We start from the raw sequence: 23,162 nt of genomic DNA, 5'->3' as shown, positions 1-23,162 counted from the left end.
CAGACCTGGGGCTGATGGGGACAATCATTTGATTGTCAGCAACAGTCCCAGTCAGCCCTGGGTCTGGAACCAGACCTGGCGCTGGTACAGATCCTGGAGAGCAGGACAGAACAGACCTGTTCTTACAGTCACCTGATTGTCGGGACAGCCCTGGGTTTGGAATCAGACCTGGGGCTGTTGGGCCATTTAGGAAAATAAGTTGGTTGTGGGCACCAGTTCCAGACATAACCTGAGCCACGTTCCTGATGACAGTAGGGGGCCCCTCGCCCAGGGCAGAGCTGTCCCACTCTCTGCATGCCCCTGCCTGTAGAACTGGCACCCATAACGGGGGAGTGCAGGGAGCAGATTGTGGCTCTGCCCAGGTCCCAACCCTGCACTGTCACCATGTCATGATCCTGGCCTCACCCCGTCCACCTGTCCCACTCACAGATGCCACTCTCCACGTGCCTGCAGCCCCATCCTATCCACCCAGCCAAGCTTGGGACAGAGCTATGTGGGGTGTTTTGGTGAGCTGTTGCAGGGCAAAGAGGAGGACGCTGACCCAGCCCGCAATAGCTCACCAAAACTCTCTAAGTGGCTCTCCAGCCCAAATAATTGCCCACCCCTGGTCTATAGGGTATAACTATGTAGAATGGGATGATGAATCTTGGGAAATGTTCTCTAACAAGGAAATCTAGACAAGTGAAAGTTTCCTAAAAAGCTACTGGAAGCCTCATTGATCAAGTCATGTAAGATGAATAAGTAAGTGGACAATGCACTATAAATTAGTCTTACTATACTGCTTTGAAAATGTAATTTTGTAAGCACAGATTATGTTCTTGCAGTTTTGGACAGAGAGAGATTATTTCCCTATCTCTAAATGCAAGGAACAGTAAGCTAGATAAGTTTTGAATGATCTAGCAATTCTGGAAGCGAGTGCCATACCATCTATAGAGAGCTTCACCATCAGATAAACAGGAAGAGTTCACAAAGATGTCTCATCTGAAAACTATCTACATCTCATCAACATAGTTAAGTTAGTCCCAGGCTATGTGGGAGGCTTGAAAGATTAGTATCTTGAAATGCCTCCAAAAGTCGACCACTAGTAAAATATTACTGTCTAGTTTACATGCTAAGAAATACGTCATACTTAAGTATTCTGATACCCCTTTTATCCTGAGCAGCTAATCAGAGTTATGGGGTTTTTGTAGGCTATTCTAGGTAGGAGAAGTTGGTCATTGAATCAGATATTTCTTACTTGCAGAGAATAAAGAAATCCTGATTTCATGAACACAGGAGGAATTGAACACTCCAATTACTTTTTTATTGCTTATAAATACCAATGTGTTTTTTTAGCTAGTTTCCACCTTAAGCACGTGTACTCCATTTGATTTGTGGGGGAGGGAGGTGGGGTAAGGAGTGGCATGGAAGGGCAGAGGGTGAGGAGGGAGGGAGGTAAAACATAAGCATCAAGAAGCTCACCCTAAGTTTTAGCAATCCTATTCCTTCAGCTGGCTTTAACTAAGAAACTCAGTGTAGTTAAAAATTATATATTAGAACTGCTTAAGTGTTTGCTGGGCTTGCAGGAAATCAGATGGCTTTCTCTATGCAGGAATTAACAGAAGAAGGCTTGCCTTTTCTCATACTTTTCCACATGAAAGATGACTTGGAGAGTTTAGAAAGATTCCAGCAGGAAGTTGCGCGACAACTAATAAGCGAAAAGGGTAAGTATTATTGCCTTGTCTTGTCACTTTTATTGGGTTCTTAACATTTTATTCATTAAAGTTCAGCAAATGTGATAAGTAGGCAAAGCTATGCATTGTATGTGAGAAAATACAGTATATTTAAAGAATCAGCCCCCCCAGAATTCACATACAATGCATACTTCAAAATCAGCCCCCCAAAATTTGGTGTGTTTTTTTTTTTTTTAAAGCACTTCTGGAGACGCTATGCATGGCATGCAGCTGCCAAGGTGGCTACTGTTTGTGTCTGCTCAGCAAACTGATGGGCTTAAAGTCCTGTGTGTAACCCTTGCACAACCATAGCTATTGAGTGAGCCCAAAACAGCAAGTAAGCTGTTGATAGTAATTCAGTGAGGACTGTGATGTGGAAACAGCACTTTATTTACAGGAACTTCATATAAAGAAGTACTTATGATAAAGAAGGAATAGTCTTGCCACTGCCCCTTTGTAAGGGTCTGGGGCTTAACTTTGTGTGACTTTAGAGGTAAGTCCTCCTGGAAGCACAGAAAGTCCAGGAAATGTGGCATCACAAGGACAGTGTGCAACACCCGGAAGTTCCTGATGCCACACTACCTAGATAGTCTCTGTTTCCAGGAGGCTTACTCTGTCACATAGTCAGCCATGAAACTGGGAAAATCTTTTTCCTATTTTCTGTCTTCCAAAATCAAGGTTTTATCTGGGGACATTTTACGTGCTAAATCATACAACGTTCTAAGTTTAAAGCTCTTCAAAACAAACATCACAGATGTTTCTATATAGGTCTCAGCACAAGGAGGCCCTGAGCCTTGCTATCTCTTTTGGGCACAACAGAAATAAGCATATAAAATAGTAAGAGCGGTTACTTTCGAAAATAACATTTTATGTAAGAATTAATATAGGTCAGATCTGTAGGGTATAAAAACTAAGGGTCACATCCTAAACACTGAAATGCAGTCCTATTCTATACTGCTTTCGCTGCTGAAAAACAATTACTTCTGTAACATGCCTTCATTGCTTAATCCTAGCCTTGTGACTGAATCAGAAGAAGTGGTGAAGGGAACCTACCCACAATTTCTCTTAATTGCTTTTCAGAAACTTGAGTACAGAGGAAAAGGATTCCATTAAGTACTACTCAAAAGTATGGACAAATGTGATTTTAGCTACTTTAAAAGGAGAGGGGAGCTGTCACTTGGAAGTGCAGCATCTGTTACAATTTAACTGTTACCTCTGCACAATCTTATATGCTACAAACAGACATCATATCTATCATGGGACAAACCATTTTATCCTGTGACAAAGTGTAATCATTCTGATGTCCATGTCCATTTTCCTGGGTTAAATCCTAAAAAGGTTCATGGCGTAAGAAGTACTAGCAGTTTATCCCAAGACATTGCAAAGTACATCTGTATGGTTATCCTGGGATTGTATCATTGAATCAATGACAGAAAAACAGTAGTGTATTTGGCTGCTCACTATATCCTGACTAAAAAGGTAATATATATGTATGTCAATCCTGGAATATTTCTGTTTCTGGATAAACACAGGCACAACTTGTCCAAGGACAAATGCACCATCTTTTCCTAGCCATAGTGATATGAGTTAATCACTATAATTTTAAACCTAAATGAAACGGGGTTAAAGTTGTAAAGGGTTTGCTATAGTTATATTTCTATCAAAGCGTGCAGGTATAAAGTAACATTGCAACAGATTATATTGGTATCATTTGAAATCAGTGCAGTTTATAACCATAGATTATCTAAACCATAGATAATCTGTATGCCTGTAACCATAGATACTAAAATGTACACCTGGTCATTAAGGTTGTGCTTAATAAAATCAGCTGCATATTGCCATCAACAGCTAAAGGCCAAAGCATTGTACTGGAGGCATTTTCCAGTGCTTTATTAGAGCCATGCTTAATAGAATCAACATCAGCATCTGAAACTGCACTCTTTGTGTACAAATTTATTTTCTGCCAATTATTGGAATTGAGTCCACATGCATGCATGTGTGCTACACTGCTTGGTTGCTGTGCGGTGGCTGGTGACTACCAAGCACGTGGGATCATGGCATCTGCATGGGCTTTTCACTTTGATGTTTATTAGAATCGCTGTTTTTTTAGACTCAAACGTGCTCTACCCCGTATGAGTTTTGTAAGTTGTGTATGGCATAATGGGTAGAACAGGACGTTGGTTTTTAACCTAGATGATAGTATAGCCAAAACTATTCAGGAAACGTTGTGATTTTTTTTTTTTAATGTTTGCCTCCCTAAATTCATGGTTGGCTGTAATATTAACCAATGTTTGTTTTTATTAAGTTTTCCAAAACCTTTAACATTTGTACAGTCAAAAATTGAATTATATTTGATGTATATGTTCACTTCAAGGTACAATAAATTTTCTACATGCTGACTGTGACAAATTCAGACACCCACTTCTACATATTCAAAAGACTCCAGCAGACTGTCCTGTTGTTGCTATTGACAGTTTTAGGCACATGTACGTCTTTCCAGACTTCAATGACTTGTCGTGAGTATATATTTTCTTTCTTTTGCATATTATGCCTCGTTGGGAAAAACAAAAATAAATTGTTTAAATACTGGCAGTAACATGACAAGGAATGAGGGAATTATTTGAGATAGGTGTGCAAAGGAGTGAGCTGAATTTGAGATGAGTATGATACAAGGTTAGAACTTTTAGTTGGACTGTCTGTCCACAGAACTACATCGTGGTGGTTCTAGCACATTACTTTTGGCTCTGGTTAAACTATTTCCAGGTCAGGAGACCATAAACTGAGGATATGCCATAAACAGGGATCCGGGTTTTCTGTTCACTATGGAAAAATGTGTGTATTATCCTTTAAAAGAGAAAATCATGGATTTTCCCCTTTAATGGAGAAAAACACAGGAAACTGCCAATTTCCCCTGGCAAGCTGGCAGTCTTCCAGCCTGCAAGGGACTGCTTAGGGCTATGGGGGAGCAGGGAAGGATGATTGGAGGCAGGGGAGCATACACGTTCCCAGCATACAGCCAGGCAGGTTGGTGGGAGCAGCCCTGGCAGCTGGATACAGGTAAGTCAATAGGGTGGGGGGTTGGAGGATCAGGACTTGGGGACTTTTTGGGTGGCTGTATGGCAAGGGATAATAGACAGCCCACACTTCCTGCTTTCTCTGTTCTTTTTCAACAATTCACTCAAGGCAGAAAACTGGCTCATAATTCAAGGCCTACAGTTGAAGCTGAAAAGCTGGATAGGTATATTCTCATTATGTTTTTTTTCTTTCTTTTTTGTGTATTTAAAGAAAAATATGTATCAGTTTATTGTAGTCTCCCTGTCTATACAACTTAGTCTCCCCCATGTGGTGACAATCTTTGGGGTATTGTATCCCTCTCACCCATCTCTTTCCCCCTCCCACCCCAGAATCTATTCCTACTCTTTAACTGGGGAAGAGAAAGCTGGGACTGGCCTTTTCCCCAATATAAAGGACACGCCTTTTTTGCAAGGGTGCCATACCTGCCTCTCTGAGACATTCCAGGTGCCTGTAGGAATCCCATGTTTCCAGGAAATGCTTCATATGCAGATCTTTTCGTGTAATGTGAGATCAGGGAGCGTATCTGTCTCTTGTGCAGATGCGTGGGATCTGCTTCCAATCCTGATGCAACTTGGTACCCTGTCCCCTGTAACACTGTTTCATCAGTGAGACCATTTATGGCCTTGGCTCCTGTAGGACCTTTGGGACTACAGTTCTCAGCACTGTTTCAGAGAGAGATCTCCATTGCAGGGCTCTGAAAGGGGACTTGCATCCTCACCTCCCACTGAGTTTTAAGACTTCATACCCTCTGAGGAAACTGCTGAAAACTGCAGCGATTCAAGCACGTGCTCCAGGGATGGGGGGGGTGGCACTTTGATTAGAGCAGCTCTGGGAGCCGCTCTAATTAAAGCACCACCATGTCTCGTGTATCAGCATCCCTGTGCTTAAAAATGGTGGTGGGTGCACTTGAACTAAAGCTCATTCGATGAGCTGTCGTTCAAGTGATTCAACTGCCATTTTCAAGCTCAGGGACACTAATACATGAGATATAGGATGCTGCTGGAGCACGGTAATTGCCACAGTCCAGCAGACACGATTAACTGAGTCTGTTCCAATGCATTGGAATTCCAGTGCGTTGGAGCAGCCTCCATGCTCATGTATAGGTTCCCATTGATCCCAAGCATTCCAGCTTCGTGGTTCCAGCATTAGGCTCAGCTTTCGATTAACCTCTTCTGAGCCTGTCTGGTTCCAGCTCTGAGTACTGTTAAGGATCTGGCTCAGCAGTCCAAGGACTGCAGAGTGCCCTCACAGGCAGGATCTGATATCAGGGTGTACGGGGGGTGCTGTTGCATCCACCTTTGATTCTTGCTCCACCCAAAGCTTAAACCAACTGCCTGGCAGTGGCATTTCTAGTCAGACAGCACTGAGCAGGTCAGGTGGCGTCCTGGCTCACTATAATTTACCTGAATGCTGCAAATCTTTCTTCACTCCACAGGTGTTAACAACCCTTTTTCCTTTTGAATTGTATTGATGTTCCACTATTTAAACTACACTTTCTTCTGCAAATTTGCTGTTTGTTAGGCATTCTTGGTAATGTTTCTCTTCTGTTTCACAACTCTACCGTCTATTTTCTAGCTCTAGGTAAAAATCTTAATTTTGGATTGGTAACATTAACTCAGGTGTAAAAAGGACTGACACTGACGTATTGAAGGGACTGTTGAGACACTTAAGAAAGCTAGACTTTGTTTTGTTAGTCTGAACAAGAGATGTGTATTACACCATAATGACTACAGGACTAGTATTTTTGCTTAGCTTGTGTTTTGCAAACTTTATATATAACCTAATAAATTAGTGCACATTTTAATAAATTTATTTTTATTTTTTTTGGCTTGATCTTAAACTAAATAATATAGCCCTTGGCCTTTAGCATATTAGTAAAGCTTCTAATTTTTTTAACTGAAGAAAATTGTGTTATGTGTGATGGTGTCGCACCATCGGCACCCCCTTTTTTAAAATCCAAGATCTGTCCACATGCATAGGCCTCTGGGTTACAGGACAGAGTCTGCAGGATTTGTACCCAACTTCCCCTTGGGGGTCTTCAGTCCTCCCCTGTTATTTTGAATGATTCTGGCTATCTGGCCACCTTCTCAACTTTGATCTCACAGATTCTTCCTGGTTGATTACCAGTGTCTTCCCTATACTGAAACGCTTTTTCCCTATTCAGGTTTGAGATTGGGTGACTTGTAACGAACCAGTCCATTGACATGCTGCAATACTCTGGCTCTACCAAGTAGCCTTGCTTTTTATCAAGGCTTTAGAACTGGCTGAGTTGTTTTAAATTTCTGCTTCTCCAACTGAGCGATGAGCGAGTACCCATGTGATACTTTCCTCTCCTTGGTGGTGGATGTGCTAAAGATAAGCTTCACTCCTTAAAAAGAGAAATCCTTAGTAGGTTGACCTCTTCGGTTAAGTATCATACTCACTGACTAGCCTTCCAGTCTAAATAGCTAACTGTCAAACCCTCGCAGTGCCTTTTGATGTGCTAGTTAATCTGTCTGGGTGCTGACTGATGCACACTGGTGTAGCATTTAACAAGCGTGCAGTTTAGTCTTCAAACTTTATTATAGACCCATTTCACAGGTAAAAATAAGGGTAAACTGCAGTCCCCTGCCATCTCAGTTGCATTTAATCACTGAAACTTTTGGATTGCACATGCAAGGTTTCTGTGACTTCATAGATCCAAACCAAAAATCCTTTGAGAGCTGGCTCACTACAACATTTGCAATAATTCATGAGACACTGGCAGAAACTCTCTAAATGAGGGGTTTTGTTTCAAACCTTTCTTTGATGGTGTTGAAAGGGATGTGAACTCCAAGCAGATTTTTTTTTTTTTTAAGCTTTGTAAATTGTATATTGGTTTCAGTGGATCTATGACGATTTAAACCAGCTAAAGGTCTGCTCTCACATTCTTAATGTTCAGAAAAACTGAGACGTAAAGAGAATATGATAAAATTTCAGTTATTAAATGTCCAGAAATTCAGTTTTTGTTGAAATTTGCATTCACTTGAGCAAGGTGCAAAAGCAAATAAAAATAGTGGAGTCATCTCACTTGATAATGTCCTGAGCCGTCACAATTATAAAAGTGATCATGTTCCCAAATATGGCGATTCACTAGTCTGTGGTATGATTTACAGAAGTTAACTGGGCAATTAACTTATATTTGCCACAGTTGTTTATGTATAGCATGTATATATTCATTTAAAGAATGCAGTTTAGATAAGAAGTCACTTAAGAACATGATCAATTAGATAAGAAGTCACATTAATACGGTTAAACACTTGCCTGTGTCCAATGGTAAGCTGTCCAGATTTAAAATTTACCATCCAATTGTGACAGAATTCGGGATTGTTTGCACAGTGGATTGTATAAATTGAATTGTTCCAGTCAAATTTCTGAAGCTCTTGTACCCAATAGCTTTTTGCTCAACAGCTCTAATAGGCAGTTTTCCAGATAAGTGATTTTTTTCTAGTTTGGCAGAAGACATTCTGTGCTAGCCAACGTTGCCCATAAAATAATGCACTTTTTTTCACAGTAGGGCCTGCCCTTCTGTGCATTTGTGCATCACTTAATAAAGTGGATTCCTGAACTTTGCTGTGGTATCTAGAGAACTAGTGTGATGCTAAAAGTGCACAATAGTAATAACAAATGAGGGTATCTAGATCTTTATATAGCACTCTTTATACAGCACATTTCATCCATCTTTAAGCGCTCAAAGTGTATCCACTATAAGTCTCACTATTCATAAATTAAAAAATTACATCCTATACTTGAAGAGGCTTGTATCTTCAAACACCATCACTGCCCCCTCCAGTCTTATCAGACCCATCATCAAAAACAAACCCTCTTCTCCGGGCAAAACAAACTAAACAACAAAAGCAAAACCTGACAGCACAACTCTAATATTATCATGGTCAATACATCTCATAGTAAAACCATCAGAGTCCATGAATCCTGCACACACCTAACAAAACTGTGAAATATCTCATCTGATGCACCCAGGGGCTTCACAGAAACTATGCTGGTGAAAATAAACTGCCTCTGTGCTCCAGAATGAACTCTCACAGAAAAATGATGAAGAACAGTCTGTCAGTGGTGGCAAAATACTTTTCACAAAATAGCCACTACTACCTCTTTGACCTCACAATCCTTGTGCTTAAGGGAAATCTGCTCAATGCCATCAAAAGATGGGCCAGGGAACAAAAATTTATAACTTCATTGCACATCAAAAACACAGAATAGTTTTATAGCTCATTACAATTCACATGCTTTTCTGCTAACACCTCTGTTCTCCACAGATTAATGGTCCTTTTTTGTTCAATGGTCTTATTCTCTTACATAAGATATATCTATTTCAGCTGCTCTTTACTTGGTGTGAACTACTTCTGCTAACTTCCCTTCTTAAATGATCACTTTCACTTATGTAATGGGGTTCAACAAAGTACTTATTCTACTTAGCATTTAGCTTAGGCTGTATCTGCTTCCTTCTTAGATCTGAGGAGGAGCACCTTGTACTCAAGAGCTTGTACAACACCTCTCCCAATTGAGTAGCTGATCCAGGATGCTGCCAAGCAAATCTTGCTTCTTCCATGTTCCCTAAACTGACATAGCTACAACAGTACTACTACCCTACTGTGCTCACAAATTGTTTTTTTTTAGTATATTTGAGGCTCAGATTTATAGTTTTAAAATCTAATCTTCACCTCTTATGAGACCATGTGTTCACTCTAAGCAATTTAAGCACATTTGACTTTTCATAGATAGAACTGGCTGATGTAGTTTAACACTTTGCTGTGGGTGACAGTAGATGATCTCAGATTAAATTTAAATTGCTAACCCCCAGACTTCATCTCTGGTGTATATGCAATTACTCTGACACTGGAGAACCTTTCAAAGACATTTTGTCAATACTGCTACCTGATGGTGATTTGTATTTGTAAACTGTGCATTTGGAACCTGCTGTTCTCTGCTGCATTGTAGTTAGTGGGGAGCTGCAGTGAGTATACAATGAAGTTATTGGTTAGTACAACTCTGTGGGAGTTATTGAAGGAAAGAAATACTTGCTGTGCCCTCAGGAGAGAGTTGAGAAGAAAAAGAAACTAGTAGGATAGTTTAGCACAAACCTAATGTCCATTTGGTTTTCTACCATATATTAACCACTTGAAGTGAATATACTGTGGTGGACAAGAGACATGTAGGCCACTCAAAGCAATATACTTTTCTGATCGAAATTACTGAATTTTTTTCATATGTTTGAGATTTTTGTTTTCATTTCAGTATTCCAGGTAAACTGAAACAGTTTGTACTAGATTTGCACTCTGGAAAATTGCACCGAGAATTTCATCATGGCCCTGATCCAACTGATGTAGCACCTGGTCAGGTAGGTTGACAGCAGTTTATGGATTTATATCTGGTCACTTGATCAAAACTTTTTTTCAGCTTGAACGTAAGTTTGTTTGGTGGTGTTGGTACTTATAGTTTAGAGTCGTCTTTAAGATAGCTCTCAACTGGTTTTAGGTGTTAGCCCTCAGAATGATCTTGTGACATATGGAAATATTAATGAACAGAATGATTAGGTAATTTACTTGCATTTGAAAGAAAGTACTGTATGTGGCAGTGCTACAAGGGAACCGGATGTGTAGGTCTGTGCTCTAGCCCCAAGATCTTCCTTTCCCTTTCTATTGTATCTGTTGAATTTCTGTGTTATATATGAGAAGTGGTATCTAAAGGCTCTGTTCTGAAGTTCACCAGAGCAGAGCCTGGCACATCTCAGAGGCTGCTACAGTGCCTTCCACTGTAAAATGCTGGGACCCCAAGAAAGCTAACAACTGTGCCAGAGTAGGTTCAAGGCTGGTCTGATTTGTCCCACCAGGAAACGGTTCTGGGTGGGTTATGCAGCTAGAATGCTGCGCCGCACCAGATGAAATATTAGCTGCTATTTATGGTAGCTTAAATTCCATTTATAATAATCTGAAATAAAGTGACATTATACCACTTGGGTCACAGATGTTCATCTGAAGCACTTGACTGGCTTTCTGCAGGCTTCTGCTTTTCAGTCCTTCCAGGTCTGCTGTGGATCAGATTTACAGGCTGTGGTGGACTGAGAATCTTTCACCAATATAAGACAAGATATGAGCATCTTTCAGATCTTTTATGTAGATTGATGCAGTGTATACTGCAGCTCAGGGTTTTCAGTGATGGATATCACACAACAGCTTTTACACATGCTGTGAAATGGCTTGGTTGCTGCTGGTCTTATTTCCTAAAAAGGGTGATGAGCAACGTGAAAAAAAGCAGTAACTTTTTCAGTAGAAAGGTTTAAGGGAAAATGTCATGGCTGTGAGGAAAGGGACCAAGTCCTCAGTAGGTCTAAAACATTTTGGCAGCAGTATAAGGATAAATTGTAGGTAAAAAAGCATCCCTCCCTTGGGAAATGATTAGGGAGTCATTGTTTAGGAATGCTGTGCCGAACACCCAAGATCAGGAGGTTTCAAGGAGATCACCTAGCCAGCAGTGAAAAAGAAGCTTGGAGTTGCAGGCACTAAATAAAATTGTTTCAGCTAAATATTACTGATTGACACCGTTGGAACTTTGTAAGAGACATAATACGACCTTGAGTTAGGATTGATACTAAATGGTGTGGCCCTAGTAGAGCTATTCTTTAAAAACAAAAAAAGCTAAAAAATTAAACAAAGCAAACAAAAACCGAGACAGTCCTTGAAACAGTGTCCCAGTGTATACCATGAGTTTTGCATACAGGTTTCCCTCACTTTGTGGGTTCTGTATGTGCACATTCACTCTTATGCAAAGACCCTTTTTATACCAAAAATTCATTATATGCAAGATAAATTCACTCTTTATGTGACCAGTGTAGAAGCCCACAGTCAACTGCTTTGTGCAGTGCATTACAGGAGTGGCATGCATCAAAATATAGTCTCCTGTGTGGATCTGCGCTCCTCGCTTATTGTCTAAGATGCATGTTTCTGAAGTTCCCATCCCCATTATGATAGTGCCCTGTGTGTACTGTCTGCTGTCGGTGAGTACCAAAATTGTCTTGCAGAAGTGGGTCTGGGGGTCAGTACAGTCGAGGTCTTGGAACGTATCCCTATTTGTTACATTGTAAAGTGGGTTCCCTTTATGCGAATTCAAGTTATGCACCATTTTCCAGGAATGCATGTACAGCATAAAGCGAGAGAAACCTGTATATGAATGGCACATTGTGTACACCGTATTTACTCAAATACAGTGTATTTACTCGAGCTCTGAGGTCATGGTGATCCCACAGCTCAGTATTGCTCAGTGTGTGCATATATTTCAGATACCACCCCCACTCCCTTCCCCCCCCACAGAGGTGCGTGTGCTAATTAGCCCCTTGCTCGTGACAAGAAAACCCAGTTCCAGTTATGAGTCCTGGGAATCCTCCAAAAATGTATATGCAGATTTGGTGCAGGGCAGCTCTTCCACATGAGGGGCAGAGCCACACTAATCGCTGGCTCAGAGAGGGGGTGAGAGGGATTCTGGGTGAACTGTTTGGGGCCCCATTTGGTGAAGTCTTTCTGACATTTAAAGCTGGTGAAGAAACAGGAATCATTGGGAATGGGAAAGAAAGGTGCAACTCAGGTGTGGGAGTGAAAAGAAGTCAAAATATATGCCTTGTAGGGGCTCACCATGACATTAAAAAGAATTGGGGCTGAGGCAGACTGCATGCACTGGGCATTGTCATCTATTTAGACAGGCTGTGCTAACCTATTCTGATAAGTTTTAATGAGAATGTTTGATTGTTGTAGCCTCTGTGTTTTCTAGCTATGCTCAGTGTTAGGTTGTGTTTAATAAACTTTGTATTTGATTTTTGTTACTGAGCACATTCTCCTCTTGTATTAGGGTTAATACAGTATAGCATACACCACTAGAGATTCAACAGCACTTCCCAAAAGTGTTTGGGTTGGCTTACGAGTATGTTTTTGTCTCCTAAATTCTTGCACAGTTTCAGGTTAGAAGCAAAGGGTGTATAGAAAACTTCTAGCCAGACAAGGAAGAAACACCTTTTTCATTAATTTGTTTTTTTCAGTACAGTTCCCCCTGTTGGCTCTGTGCTTGGTCCAATCGAGCGATGGAAACCAACCCCACAATTCTTGTCTGAGCAGCACTCAATCTGGGCAGCCACTTTGCTAGTCCTTGTCTCATGCGTAGGTCTTCACTGAGGACGGCATGAACTAGCTGTTGATGTTCAATGAGTTCTGTGCCTTGATAGTGATCTTCTGGGACTGTCCCAATTGAGTAGTCATGGCCTCTTATGGTTCCCTGACTGAATTATTCTGAATACTGATATTCCTTTTACTTATACTGAGCTGCCTATTTTATTTTGTTTTAAACTGTGGCATATGAAGTGGCATCATTTTCTACTGTTGCCATCATGGCCTTATAAATTTATTCTACAGCAAGGTCGGTCTTATGGAGGCGCTTGTTTACTGCTCTGATTTCTAATCTCCACTTTCATATTTTTTGGTGACTGACACTGACGTGTTCTCATGCAAATTCTAGAGGAAGAAAAGTGCTGCTAGCAAACATCAAAACAGTGGTAGCTTGTTCTGGGAAATCTGCTTAAATAGATCAGTTTAGATACCTTCTGAGCACCCCTTACACAGGCGGTATTTGCTCATCTGAAACTTGTCTACCATTGTCTTGTGGTTTTGCTCAATTGTGGGGGGGGGCAGGGGGCTAATAAGTTTTATTTGATGGCTATTACAAACATCAAAGCAAGATGCAATAAGTAGTAAATGAAACCTGTTGGTTTTTCCATTTCCAATCCCATATCTTAGTTTTTTGCTATTAGTATGTTGATTAAAGTGGAAGCATATGTACTTGAAAAGTCAGACATTGAAAAGAATATTTACCTGACTCCAAGACAACTTTGAATGTAAGATGACCCCTCCCCCCCCCACAATAACTAGACTCTCTACATGGGAAATTATACATTTATTGTCATTTTTCATGCATAGAATCTAATTTTTGGGGAGGGTCATCTTAAATTCATCCCCCCCACCACCGCTGTGGCAGGGAAAGCAGCAGGGGGCCAGACTCCGACCTTTTGCATCCCCTGCTACCTCCCCTGGCTTGCCAGAGGTGAGCTGCCAAGCTCCGGGCCAGTACACAAGTGTTAATTGGGAGGAGGGCAGATTCTTGTTTTGGACACACGTGAATACAGTAGAAAATAGTCTGGTGGTAAAATTATTGCACTCTTCTAGAAGCTGCACTGAAAATGAATTCAAGCCATGGTCTTGTGTGTCATCTATTATCTGCATATTTGGACATAAACCAGCTGTATGGGGTTGGTTTTACAGTATTTACTTGTATACTAGGAATTACCCATAATACCCAACTTCCCAGACAGGACGAGAAAAATTTTAGCCAACTTCAGCTAGCTTCCCACAAAGCGCTTCATTACAGATAAACTCCCTGGCAGTGTTGTATACTGGGTGATTATCTGTCACTGCAATGCACCAGATGCTGCTGTATATGCATATACATATAATTTTGTATGAGCCACTCTGCTTTCACAGACTCTTCATTAGTTATATATTTGTAAATATTAATGAAGTATATTAATAAGCATATATGCATATATATTCTAAGATAATAAAGGGCTTAGTCTGTCTGTCTGTCTGTCTGTCCATACCACTCTTGGACCACTCTGGTTACTGAAACAACCAATCAGAGTGCTCCAAAAGCATTATGGATAGGAGGCGGCAGCGTGCCACCATGACAGTGGGACAGAGCGGGGAGGCAAGGCCAGCAGCCCTGCTCCTTGGAAGTGGTGGTGGCACGGGATGCTGATGGAGGGGATGGTGAGGCAAGCTTCGCCCCCTCCCCCCCTGCTCTTGGGAGGCAGTGGTGGTGTGCGGAGGAGGGTAGGGTTAGCAAGTTCCCCCCCCCCCCCAAATCATTCTTGATGGGCAATTCACTAGTATAGAAATATACAGATGTAGATATATCTATACCTATATCAATATATTGATATAGATGCAGAAAGTATATTTGTATAGATTATCACCACTGAATTTTCTTAGTTTTTCTCCCTTCTAATTAACAGGTAAGGTTACTTAAGTTCGTTTCCTGCCAAGGAAATGACCAAACACTAACGAAGTCACCAGTAACAACTTACATTCCATCTCAAAAATGAAGATCTTTCTCACCACAGGAAGCTGCTTTTTCTTCCAATATGCAGATGCCCCAGTGCATATATGCCCAGTAGCCCTGTGGATCATGCTAAACACAAAGCTGCAACTCACCTCTGCTGACTTCAGATAAATAGCATACACGTGTATGTAGTAATAGATCAGTCATTTGTACATAAGGCCCAAGGTTGGAATTTAGGTTATGTGTTTGAGGTGGCTGTGTTCATTGGGGTGGCTGTATCTTGACATGAAATGAAAAGGAGCTATCTCTACAGAGAGAGGAGTCTATGTTAGCTTTGTGGTTAAGGCACATAGGTTGATGTTGCTCAGGATGTTAATTGTAGTTATTAGAAATTATTAAGTATATTGACACTTACACTTTTCTAATTTACAGCAACAAAGGTGTTAGTGTTGGTGCTTAGTAATCCAACCCACAACTCAAAAAATTAATGCTTTGCCAGTAGTCCTCAGCCTTCAGTGGCTCATAGGCGTACTGAGCTAGTAACACTGCAAGTTGACACCTTTCTTTGCTCCTGTCAACCTGTTTCAACCTTGTAATTTCTTGAGGCTGCAAGTGCTATCAGGTGGTCTTTCAGGTAGAATATTGCTTGCAAGCCATGAGCTGGATACTGCTCCTCCACAGGGATGGTCATCTGGGGATGAGCTTGGCTGGACCATAATGCTCTTTGCTCCTTGTTAGCTCCCACCTGTCTGCCATAGCCCCAGTGCTTGGTGCTGTGGTCTTACTCTCTTCTCCATTCTTCCTCTAAGAATATATCAAGTACAGTAGACAGATGTGTATGGGTCTTTACATGACATGGCACTTCAGTGTGTGTGTGTGTGCGCGCGGGCGCGTGATGGAGTTATCTGGCTTCAGATGTGGTGTAAACTTCTGTTTGTCTCTACAGAAAGGTTGTTTTTCAGCGTAGAAGTTCACAAGGTTAGGGTTGTGTGCCTCTGTAAAACTTACCACAGTCTTTTTCAAGTGATTAGTTTTTAAATACTGCCTACCAGCATAGCAATTAGTAGGTAATCTCAAGTGGACCTGGTACAACAGTGAAATAAAAATATTTCAGAAGGAACAGTCCTGTTTCTGCTGCTGTTTCTCATAACTGAACATAGGTGCAGTGACAGGTGGCCAACACACTTTCATATGGGCAACTATGATTTTATGAAGCTGTGGATTTGAAAAATTGTATGCACAAAGATAGATAGTCTTCATCGCTAGCTGCATTTGTGACGCAATTATCAGAACCATCTTTCCAACCCAATCTCCTGTCCCTCTTAAACATTAAACAATACCTAGGAAATTAAATATGTGCACATGTACTCTTTCTTGTGACAGCAATCTTAGCTATGTGCAACACCCTAGCCAAAAAACTGGGTACTACTGGGTACATAGCATGTATTCCACACTTGGGCACACATGGTCCATATTCCACATTCTTCCTTCTTTCCCTTTCAGAATGCCAGTCTTCAGTCATCTCCTTCCATACATTAAACATCCGTAACTAAGTTCAGATAACTAAGTGTTTATATCTCATCTACTGTTAATAACTGCTCTTTGGAGTAAGGCTTCGGGTATCATCTTTCCAATTTTACATGAGAGTGTATGTGCATAGTATGTGGTGCAGCTGGGGACAAAACATACATCCCCATCTCTCAGCTCTTATCCAAGAAGCAATATAGCTAAGTGGATGATGCTGCATATACGAGTTCTCTATAAAATAATCCTTTCCTGCCTGTTACATATTGTGAGAGAAAACTAATTAGATCACCACTATGACCACCTTCTTCCACACAGGAAAATAACCATGCAGTTAACTGATGCACAGGTCCCACACAAGTGCATGTTGATATTTGAGATCAAAGTTAACATTTTTTATTTACTGTCATAATAAATCTTATGTACTGAACAGGCAGAGGCATGGGTGGGACATGTTTATAAGGCTATAAATGTGTTATCCATTGTGATGTTTGGTAGTTGTTAAAAGGATATATATTAGAGCATATATATGGGGATGGATGCTGTCCTAATGAGCAACATCAGGGAAGAGATGTTTTATTCCCAAAATATTTATTCCTAAAATTTTGTAAATTGCCAAGCTAAGCAGACTAATTGTTCCTGTTGTTTTCTTGATGTAGGCAGTAGCTAATTATGAGTGAAGCCAAAGACTAACTTTACTTTTTGTTCTGTTTCAGCCAAATCAAGATGTAGCAAGCAGTCCACCAGAGAGTTCTTTCCAGAAGTTAGCACCCAGTGAACATAGGTACACATTATTGAGGGAAAAAGATGAACTTTAAAAACTTGAACTAATCTTGCAAGCCTTTTCAAGCAGCAGCATTGACTTGTGTGGTGGAAATAGTAAACCTATATTTTCATAATTCTATGTGTATTTTTATTTTGGATAAACTGAAAAATAATTTTTTTGCTCCCTGGGCTTGTAAATACATTTGTTTGGTGGGTCATTCTGTACAGCATCTTTCAAATGGCTTGTTCCTAATGCTATAATAAAATATCAGAGACCCATCTAGACTTTTGATCTAACTCCGTTCTGTAAAACTTTTCTAATTCAAATGAAAGTATCATTGCCAGAGACATGCTGTTAACTTGCACTCTCTAAGTAGGACTTCTGATTTTTTTTTTTCTGTGTAATCTGGTAGTATGTGCTTTTATTTCTTCCTCTTCATGTGAACAGCTATCCTGGTACTCTGTTTCATTGTCACATTTTTCTCATAATTAAGAGCTCGTATTCTGGATACTTGGGAAGGGAATAAATTAAAGTTTTACAGAATGTTGTGGTGTGCTTTCCTGTTAACAGGTGTTCAGATATCTCCATTTTTTTCCACTTTGATATTTTTATGGTGTCGATATTACATTCCTCTGATCTTGAGTCCTTAATGTATTTTACCTACAAAGTAGTGTTAAAAAATACTATGGTTGCAATGCCTGACTCAGTAGCAGTATGATAAAATTAGGCTGGCTTATGCACCCTTAATTTAGCCTCCCTGTGCCTATATGTGGAGACTATGTAATTAAAGACCACATCAAATCTTTTTTCACCTGCATATGACCCCTTCTGCATTCACTGTGTGGCATGATGCTCACTTAGGGACTATCCAGCATTTGTTGTTTAATCATTTGTTTTTTTCACCATGTGCCTTTGTCTTATGCAGCATGCTATTCAAACTGCTCTGAACACAGTAGTAATTTCTTCATGACCTTTTTTCTACTACTTAACACTGTATGAGGAATGCTTCACAAAGATTAATTTTTTAAGACAGTCCATAATATGGAAAAAGAGGGGAGACAGGTTATGTCCATTTTACAGATGAGGTACCGACATATAAATTAAAACAGAAAAACCATCTATGAATTTTAGGTGTCCATTTGGAAGTCACGTGAACCTAATTTTTGTTATCTACCACTGTGGAAGCCTGGCCCATGACCTGGGCCTCTGTTTTATCAAAATGCCCATTTCCAGTTTGTGTTCAAAACATGGCTTCCCTTGATTTCATGCTTCAGCAGTGCTCATGCTTCAGCTTAGCAGAATACAGGGCTTCTGGTCAAAGAAACCAAGGCATTTGCAAATCCTGACTACCCCTTTAAAAAAAGAAAAAAAGAAAAAAGGAAAAAAAACCTTTTAGGGACTTGTCCAGTGTTATATAGAAATGTTTTGGCAGAGACCGGGGGATAAAATCGTGTTCTTCAGGACAGCATTCAACTGTCTTAATTGTAAGACTGTCATTTTTTTCCTCATTCCCATACATTGCTGTTGCAAATAAAACAGGGACCCTACAGGTAACAGCCTCCTTCATACTGCATTATGATACCTTGAGCTGAACATAGGAAGAACAATCGTACGTAATCAAAAAAAAGGATTCCATTTTGGTGATGGGATAGCGATAGTGGATAGTTCCATGCCAGCCTATGTTATACCTAAAAACCCAAGGGTCACATTCAGACATGCATGGACATTTGTTTCACCAGGGAAACTAGCAGCGATGCACCTTGTGCTGCTGTTATCCCCAGGGAACGCCTATGCCATGGGTGCTCTGGCATGCGACAGGCTACTGGGGGGCAGAGGGTGGGCAGCATTGGGCTGGCCGCAGCAGCTGTACCTGGGATCCTGGGGGTCTCCTGGGGCTGCAGCAGTGGATATCTGGGGGCCAGCCCCCCCCCCACTCCCTTACAATGTGGAGAACTGAACATGTGGTATGTGGTGCTGCGGTGCCCCCACCATTCACCCCAGCACACCAACATCTTGCAAGGTGAACTTGTGGGTGTTTTTTACATTCTGCTGGAAAACATTGCTGACCCTTATGCTATAGAGTAGCTATCACTGTAAGAAATCTCTCAGGTTTTGATTTCATTATTTCATGATGCAAAGGGAGTTTATACTACTTATTGAAATATGTCTAGAAATTGCCTGACATATTATGTGTTTTGTCAGAAACAAACAAGGATGAAACTTGCCCGTGGAGGTCAGTCAGGGAGAGGGAGAAACAATGTACATGAAACAAGCACCCACCTTCCTTTTAGACACCATACTAAAATAAATCTGTAGTAGGGACTTCAACAGGAAGAAAGTGGTTGAGCATCAGTAACATATAGAGACCAGCGTGCGTTCAGGTATAGAGGTGATAGCAGGCCCCCGGCAAGTGTGTGCACATATCTCAATTTTGGACTTTATTCATAAGATTAATGCTGGCTCCTAAGTTTAAAGAAAGCTTGTCAGAAAACGGCAAACATCTGTTTAGATCAGACTTTGTTCAGGAGGTCCGCCTCTGTCCAGAATGGAATTATGGGGAAGGAGACAGAAATACAAACAGCCAAATTGGCAAATATAGCTGTGCATGTAAGACAATTGGAGCATGGGAAACTCAGGTTCTGGTGCCTCTTTAAGGAGATTCAAAGCTAGCAGGCATTTGAACCTTTGTTTTCTATGTAGAACTGAGTGCCCTAATTACTGGCTATTCTCACTGTTTTCTTCTGCCTACATTGGCGTGGAAGTCCCCTGTGTTTCAGTGGTAGAATCCTCATCTGTCACACAGGGGACCTGGGTTCAATTCCCAGATGCTTATACAAATACAGCCATGGAGGCACCAAGCGCCTGGACTCAATCTAGCCTTTTGATTCTGTTTCAGTGGCCCAAAGGGGGGCGTTGAAGGTTTGGGCAGCCTCTGCTCCTCCACAACTACTGCCTAGGCATATGCATCAAAGATCTGGGTGACTTGTCATGCATTTACCATGATCTGGAAGGATCAACAGTTGCTGAACATTGGTGTGTGTAAAGAAAAGGAAAAAAAAGAATGGTGGGGAGGATTACTTTAAATGAAACAAAAACAAACCCCATAACCTCATTTTATATCAGAACTTGAAATTAATATTCTATCTATCCATTTGAATGTTAATTTCTCTTGCAGTCTTGCCACTTCCACTAGTGGAATATTGATAGCATACATGATTGCTAGTTCAATAAAATATTATTTTAAATGTTAGTTTTATTCAATTATTTAATCATCCATGCAGTGTTAATTTACATAAAAGTAGTGATCATTTAGATACTGGGATGAAAACAGAAAACAACACATTTTAAATGGAAAATACAAACCATATAAAAAGGCAAAAAAAATCTTTATTTAATCTGACAAAATGTCTACCTTGTACTTCTGACACTTGAATAATGTCCATAGCAATGGTTTGGCCATGATAGGGGCCCACATTTTTCTATATATTCAAAAGGAAACCCTCAGACTTGAAATTGAATCGTACAATTCCAGCAGTGGTGTTGGCTTTAATGGAATACAAAGTTTCTGCATGCATACCAGATGCAAATGAAACTGTAGAGTTTTTTTTTTTTTACTGGATTTTGGTTTTTCAGCCATGTGAGAGAGAAGCAAAGTGGCTTTAAATGTCTCTTAAGGGAGCATCTATTAAACTGATTTTGTATGCAACTTTACACTCAGTATTCTAGTGGGAAAAAAAGGGTCCTCAGTTCTATCATAGGGATTGTCATAGCTGTATTCCCAACTTGCAAAAGTGTGGGCAAGTTTCTCTTGGTTGCTGTCATTCAAATACATATAAGTTAGTAAAGTAAAGGGAAGCTGACATGTTCAATGTCTACTCCAACTCCTAGAGAGAGCAGTGGTTTTTCTGATTCAGAACGCTCTAAATTTAGGCAGATAAAGTGGGATGCCTAAGGCCATCACACAAGAAATAAATTTCTCTACTATAGGTTGTTATGAGTTCATTATAAATGTGTATAGTCATAATAGATGCAATTTAAAAAACATGTTTCTTTCATGGCACATGCAAATAAGCCAGGTAACTCAGGAGGTTCTCTCAACCCCATGTAATTCTACAGAGAAAGGCACTTTGGCTTAATACATGGAGTTTTGTTAGTCTTACATTTTAATGATTACTTATGAACACCATTTTCATTCATATTGCTTCCCTGAGCCTAAGTCGTATTTAAAGTAGACGATATCATCTACACAATTCCAGCTGGTTTGTACTCTTAAGTAAAACAAATGAGAGAGAACTACAGGAAACTTGTCTTGAAGCTAATGGTTTCTTAGAATGCATTTAGGCACCAAAACCAGAGTCCATTATTAGAAGACAATATTTCCAGAGATTGATAAATTGTTGGTTATTAAAATGGAGCTCCGGTAATTGTTAAGTGAAGTGATATAGTGATCGTTCTCCCCTAAAGATATGAAGGACTGAACATCAACGTGTAACTACACAATATTTAGGAAAACCTTTTAGATATTTATTTGTAAGAGGTCTCAAGAAGATCCAACCATTTGAGATCTTCCAGAACCAACTTTGCACCCTATGTTTTCCCAGAAAGTAGTAGCAGCAGAAGTGCTGGAACTCATGCAGAGTGATGGGGCACAGCTACACCGTGTGGAAGAACCAGGGCTGTGTGAAATTGAAAACTCATTAAAAATACTATATTTAAAAATGGAAAAGGCAGAGACATAAGTGGACTCTAGTTGACAATACAACAAGCAGGATAAATGAGGCACAGTAGATACCCCCAGGAAGATATCCCTCAATAGGTATCACCAAGAAGACAGTGGCACAAGCCAGAGCTAACTACACCCATATACACCCCTGAGACTGAAGGTGGTACAGCAAGCCCCAACTCCTCGAAGAGAAAACTCTGCTGACTGAATTCTAAGAACTAGACACATCTTGGCCCAAGCTGCCCAGCGAAGCAGAGTTTGGATCTGCTGATGTAAGCAAAAAACAGAGTGAAAGCACTAGCATAATTATGCTGTATGGCTAGAGACAGCCAGCTGAGGAAGAGTATATAGGACTGACTCATACCTAGCTGTTCATGACCTGGGTGCTGCAACAGACTTGGCCATCTTTCAAAATGTTTTTTCTGATCAGATCAGCTAATGACAGCACAGTCACCAGGACTACCCATATGACAGGCCTTTGTAATCTATAACCACCTCACCTGGCAAAGAAACTGATGCCAGTTATCATCACGCTTTTGCTAAATCAGTGGAACAGATATAAGGAGCTACTGAGGAATTGCTGCTCTTCCAGCAATATCAAATGTCATGAATGGCTGGTTTTTAACTTCTTCCACTGCTGTTTTGTTGCTGGCAGAATGTTAAAAAGGTGCAAAGGAAGAAGGGACATCAGCATCCAACAATGAGCCAGGCAATACCTAAATAAGCAGGACATCAGTGTTCCAAATCTTGGAATTTAATTTGAATCCCAGACAGCTGCTTTGAAGACCAGCTGGGATTAGACTATAATGGCATGCTACACCCCTAGCACAACCACTCCTATACAATTTTTTTATTGGCTTCTTGGGAAGGGAAGGAAAGTGAAACTGTTTATTCATAAGAAGCAGTAGATGATTTAAAGAAGTATTAAGAAAAGGGCAGGAAAAATAAGCTTTTAAAAAAAAGAAAATAAAGATTGTGTAGTGCTTTAGAAAGGTAGCCCATCTTGACAGTACAGGCAGAGGACACTGAAGCTGTCTCCACAGCTGTAACAATACGTTTCAACCTTAACCTGTAAAAAGTTGTGCTGACTTGTGCTTCTGTTGAACAGTGTCACTTATCCCAGAGTACCTGGTGGTTTGCGGATACAGCCAAACTGATATTTTGCTGGAGCCAAAATTGTGAAGTTTAGAAGCTGGCTGGAAGCTAGTGCACTCATTTTTTAAAAAAA

At 40.5% G+C, this 23,162-nt stretch overlaps 1 protein-coding gene across 1 annotated transcript in view; it reads left to right on the top strand.

Annotated features, from left to right (window-relative positions):
* Positions 1-17,754, top strand: part of ERP44 (endoplasmic reticulum protein 44) — a 108,353-nt gene extending 90,599 nt beyond the window's left edge. Inside the window, exons 10-12 of the mRNA XM_019539903.1 lie at positions 4,087-4,228; positions 10,062-10,164; positions 17,162-17,754. Coding sequence (XP_019395448.1) covers positions 4,087-4,228; positions 10,062-10,164; positions 17,162-17,263 — 347 coding nt within the window. The 3' untranslated portion in view covers positions 17,264-17,754. The remainder of the gene's footprint in view (positions 1-4,086; positions 4,229-10,061; positions 10,165-17,161) is intronic.
* Positions 17,755-23,162: the final 5,408 nt, after the last annotated feature.

The sequence above is a fragment of the Crocodylus porosus genome, unplaced genomic scaffold (genome assembly GCF_001723895.1).
Source record: "Crocodylus porosus isolate Cpor-Errol unplaced genomic scaffold, CroPor_comp1, whole genome shotgun sequence".
NCBI classification, from domain to species: Eukaryota; Metazoa; Chordata; order Crocodylia; family Crocodylidae; genus Crocodylus; species Crocodylus porosus.
The sequence above is the reverse complement of the archived record's forward strand: the minus strand, read 5'-3'. Positions and strand labels throughout refer to the sequence as shown.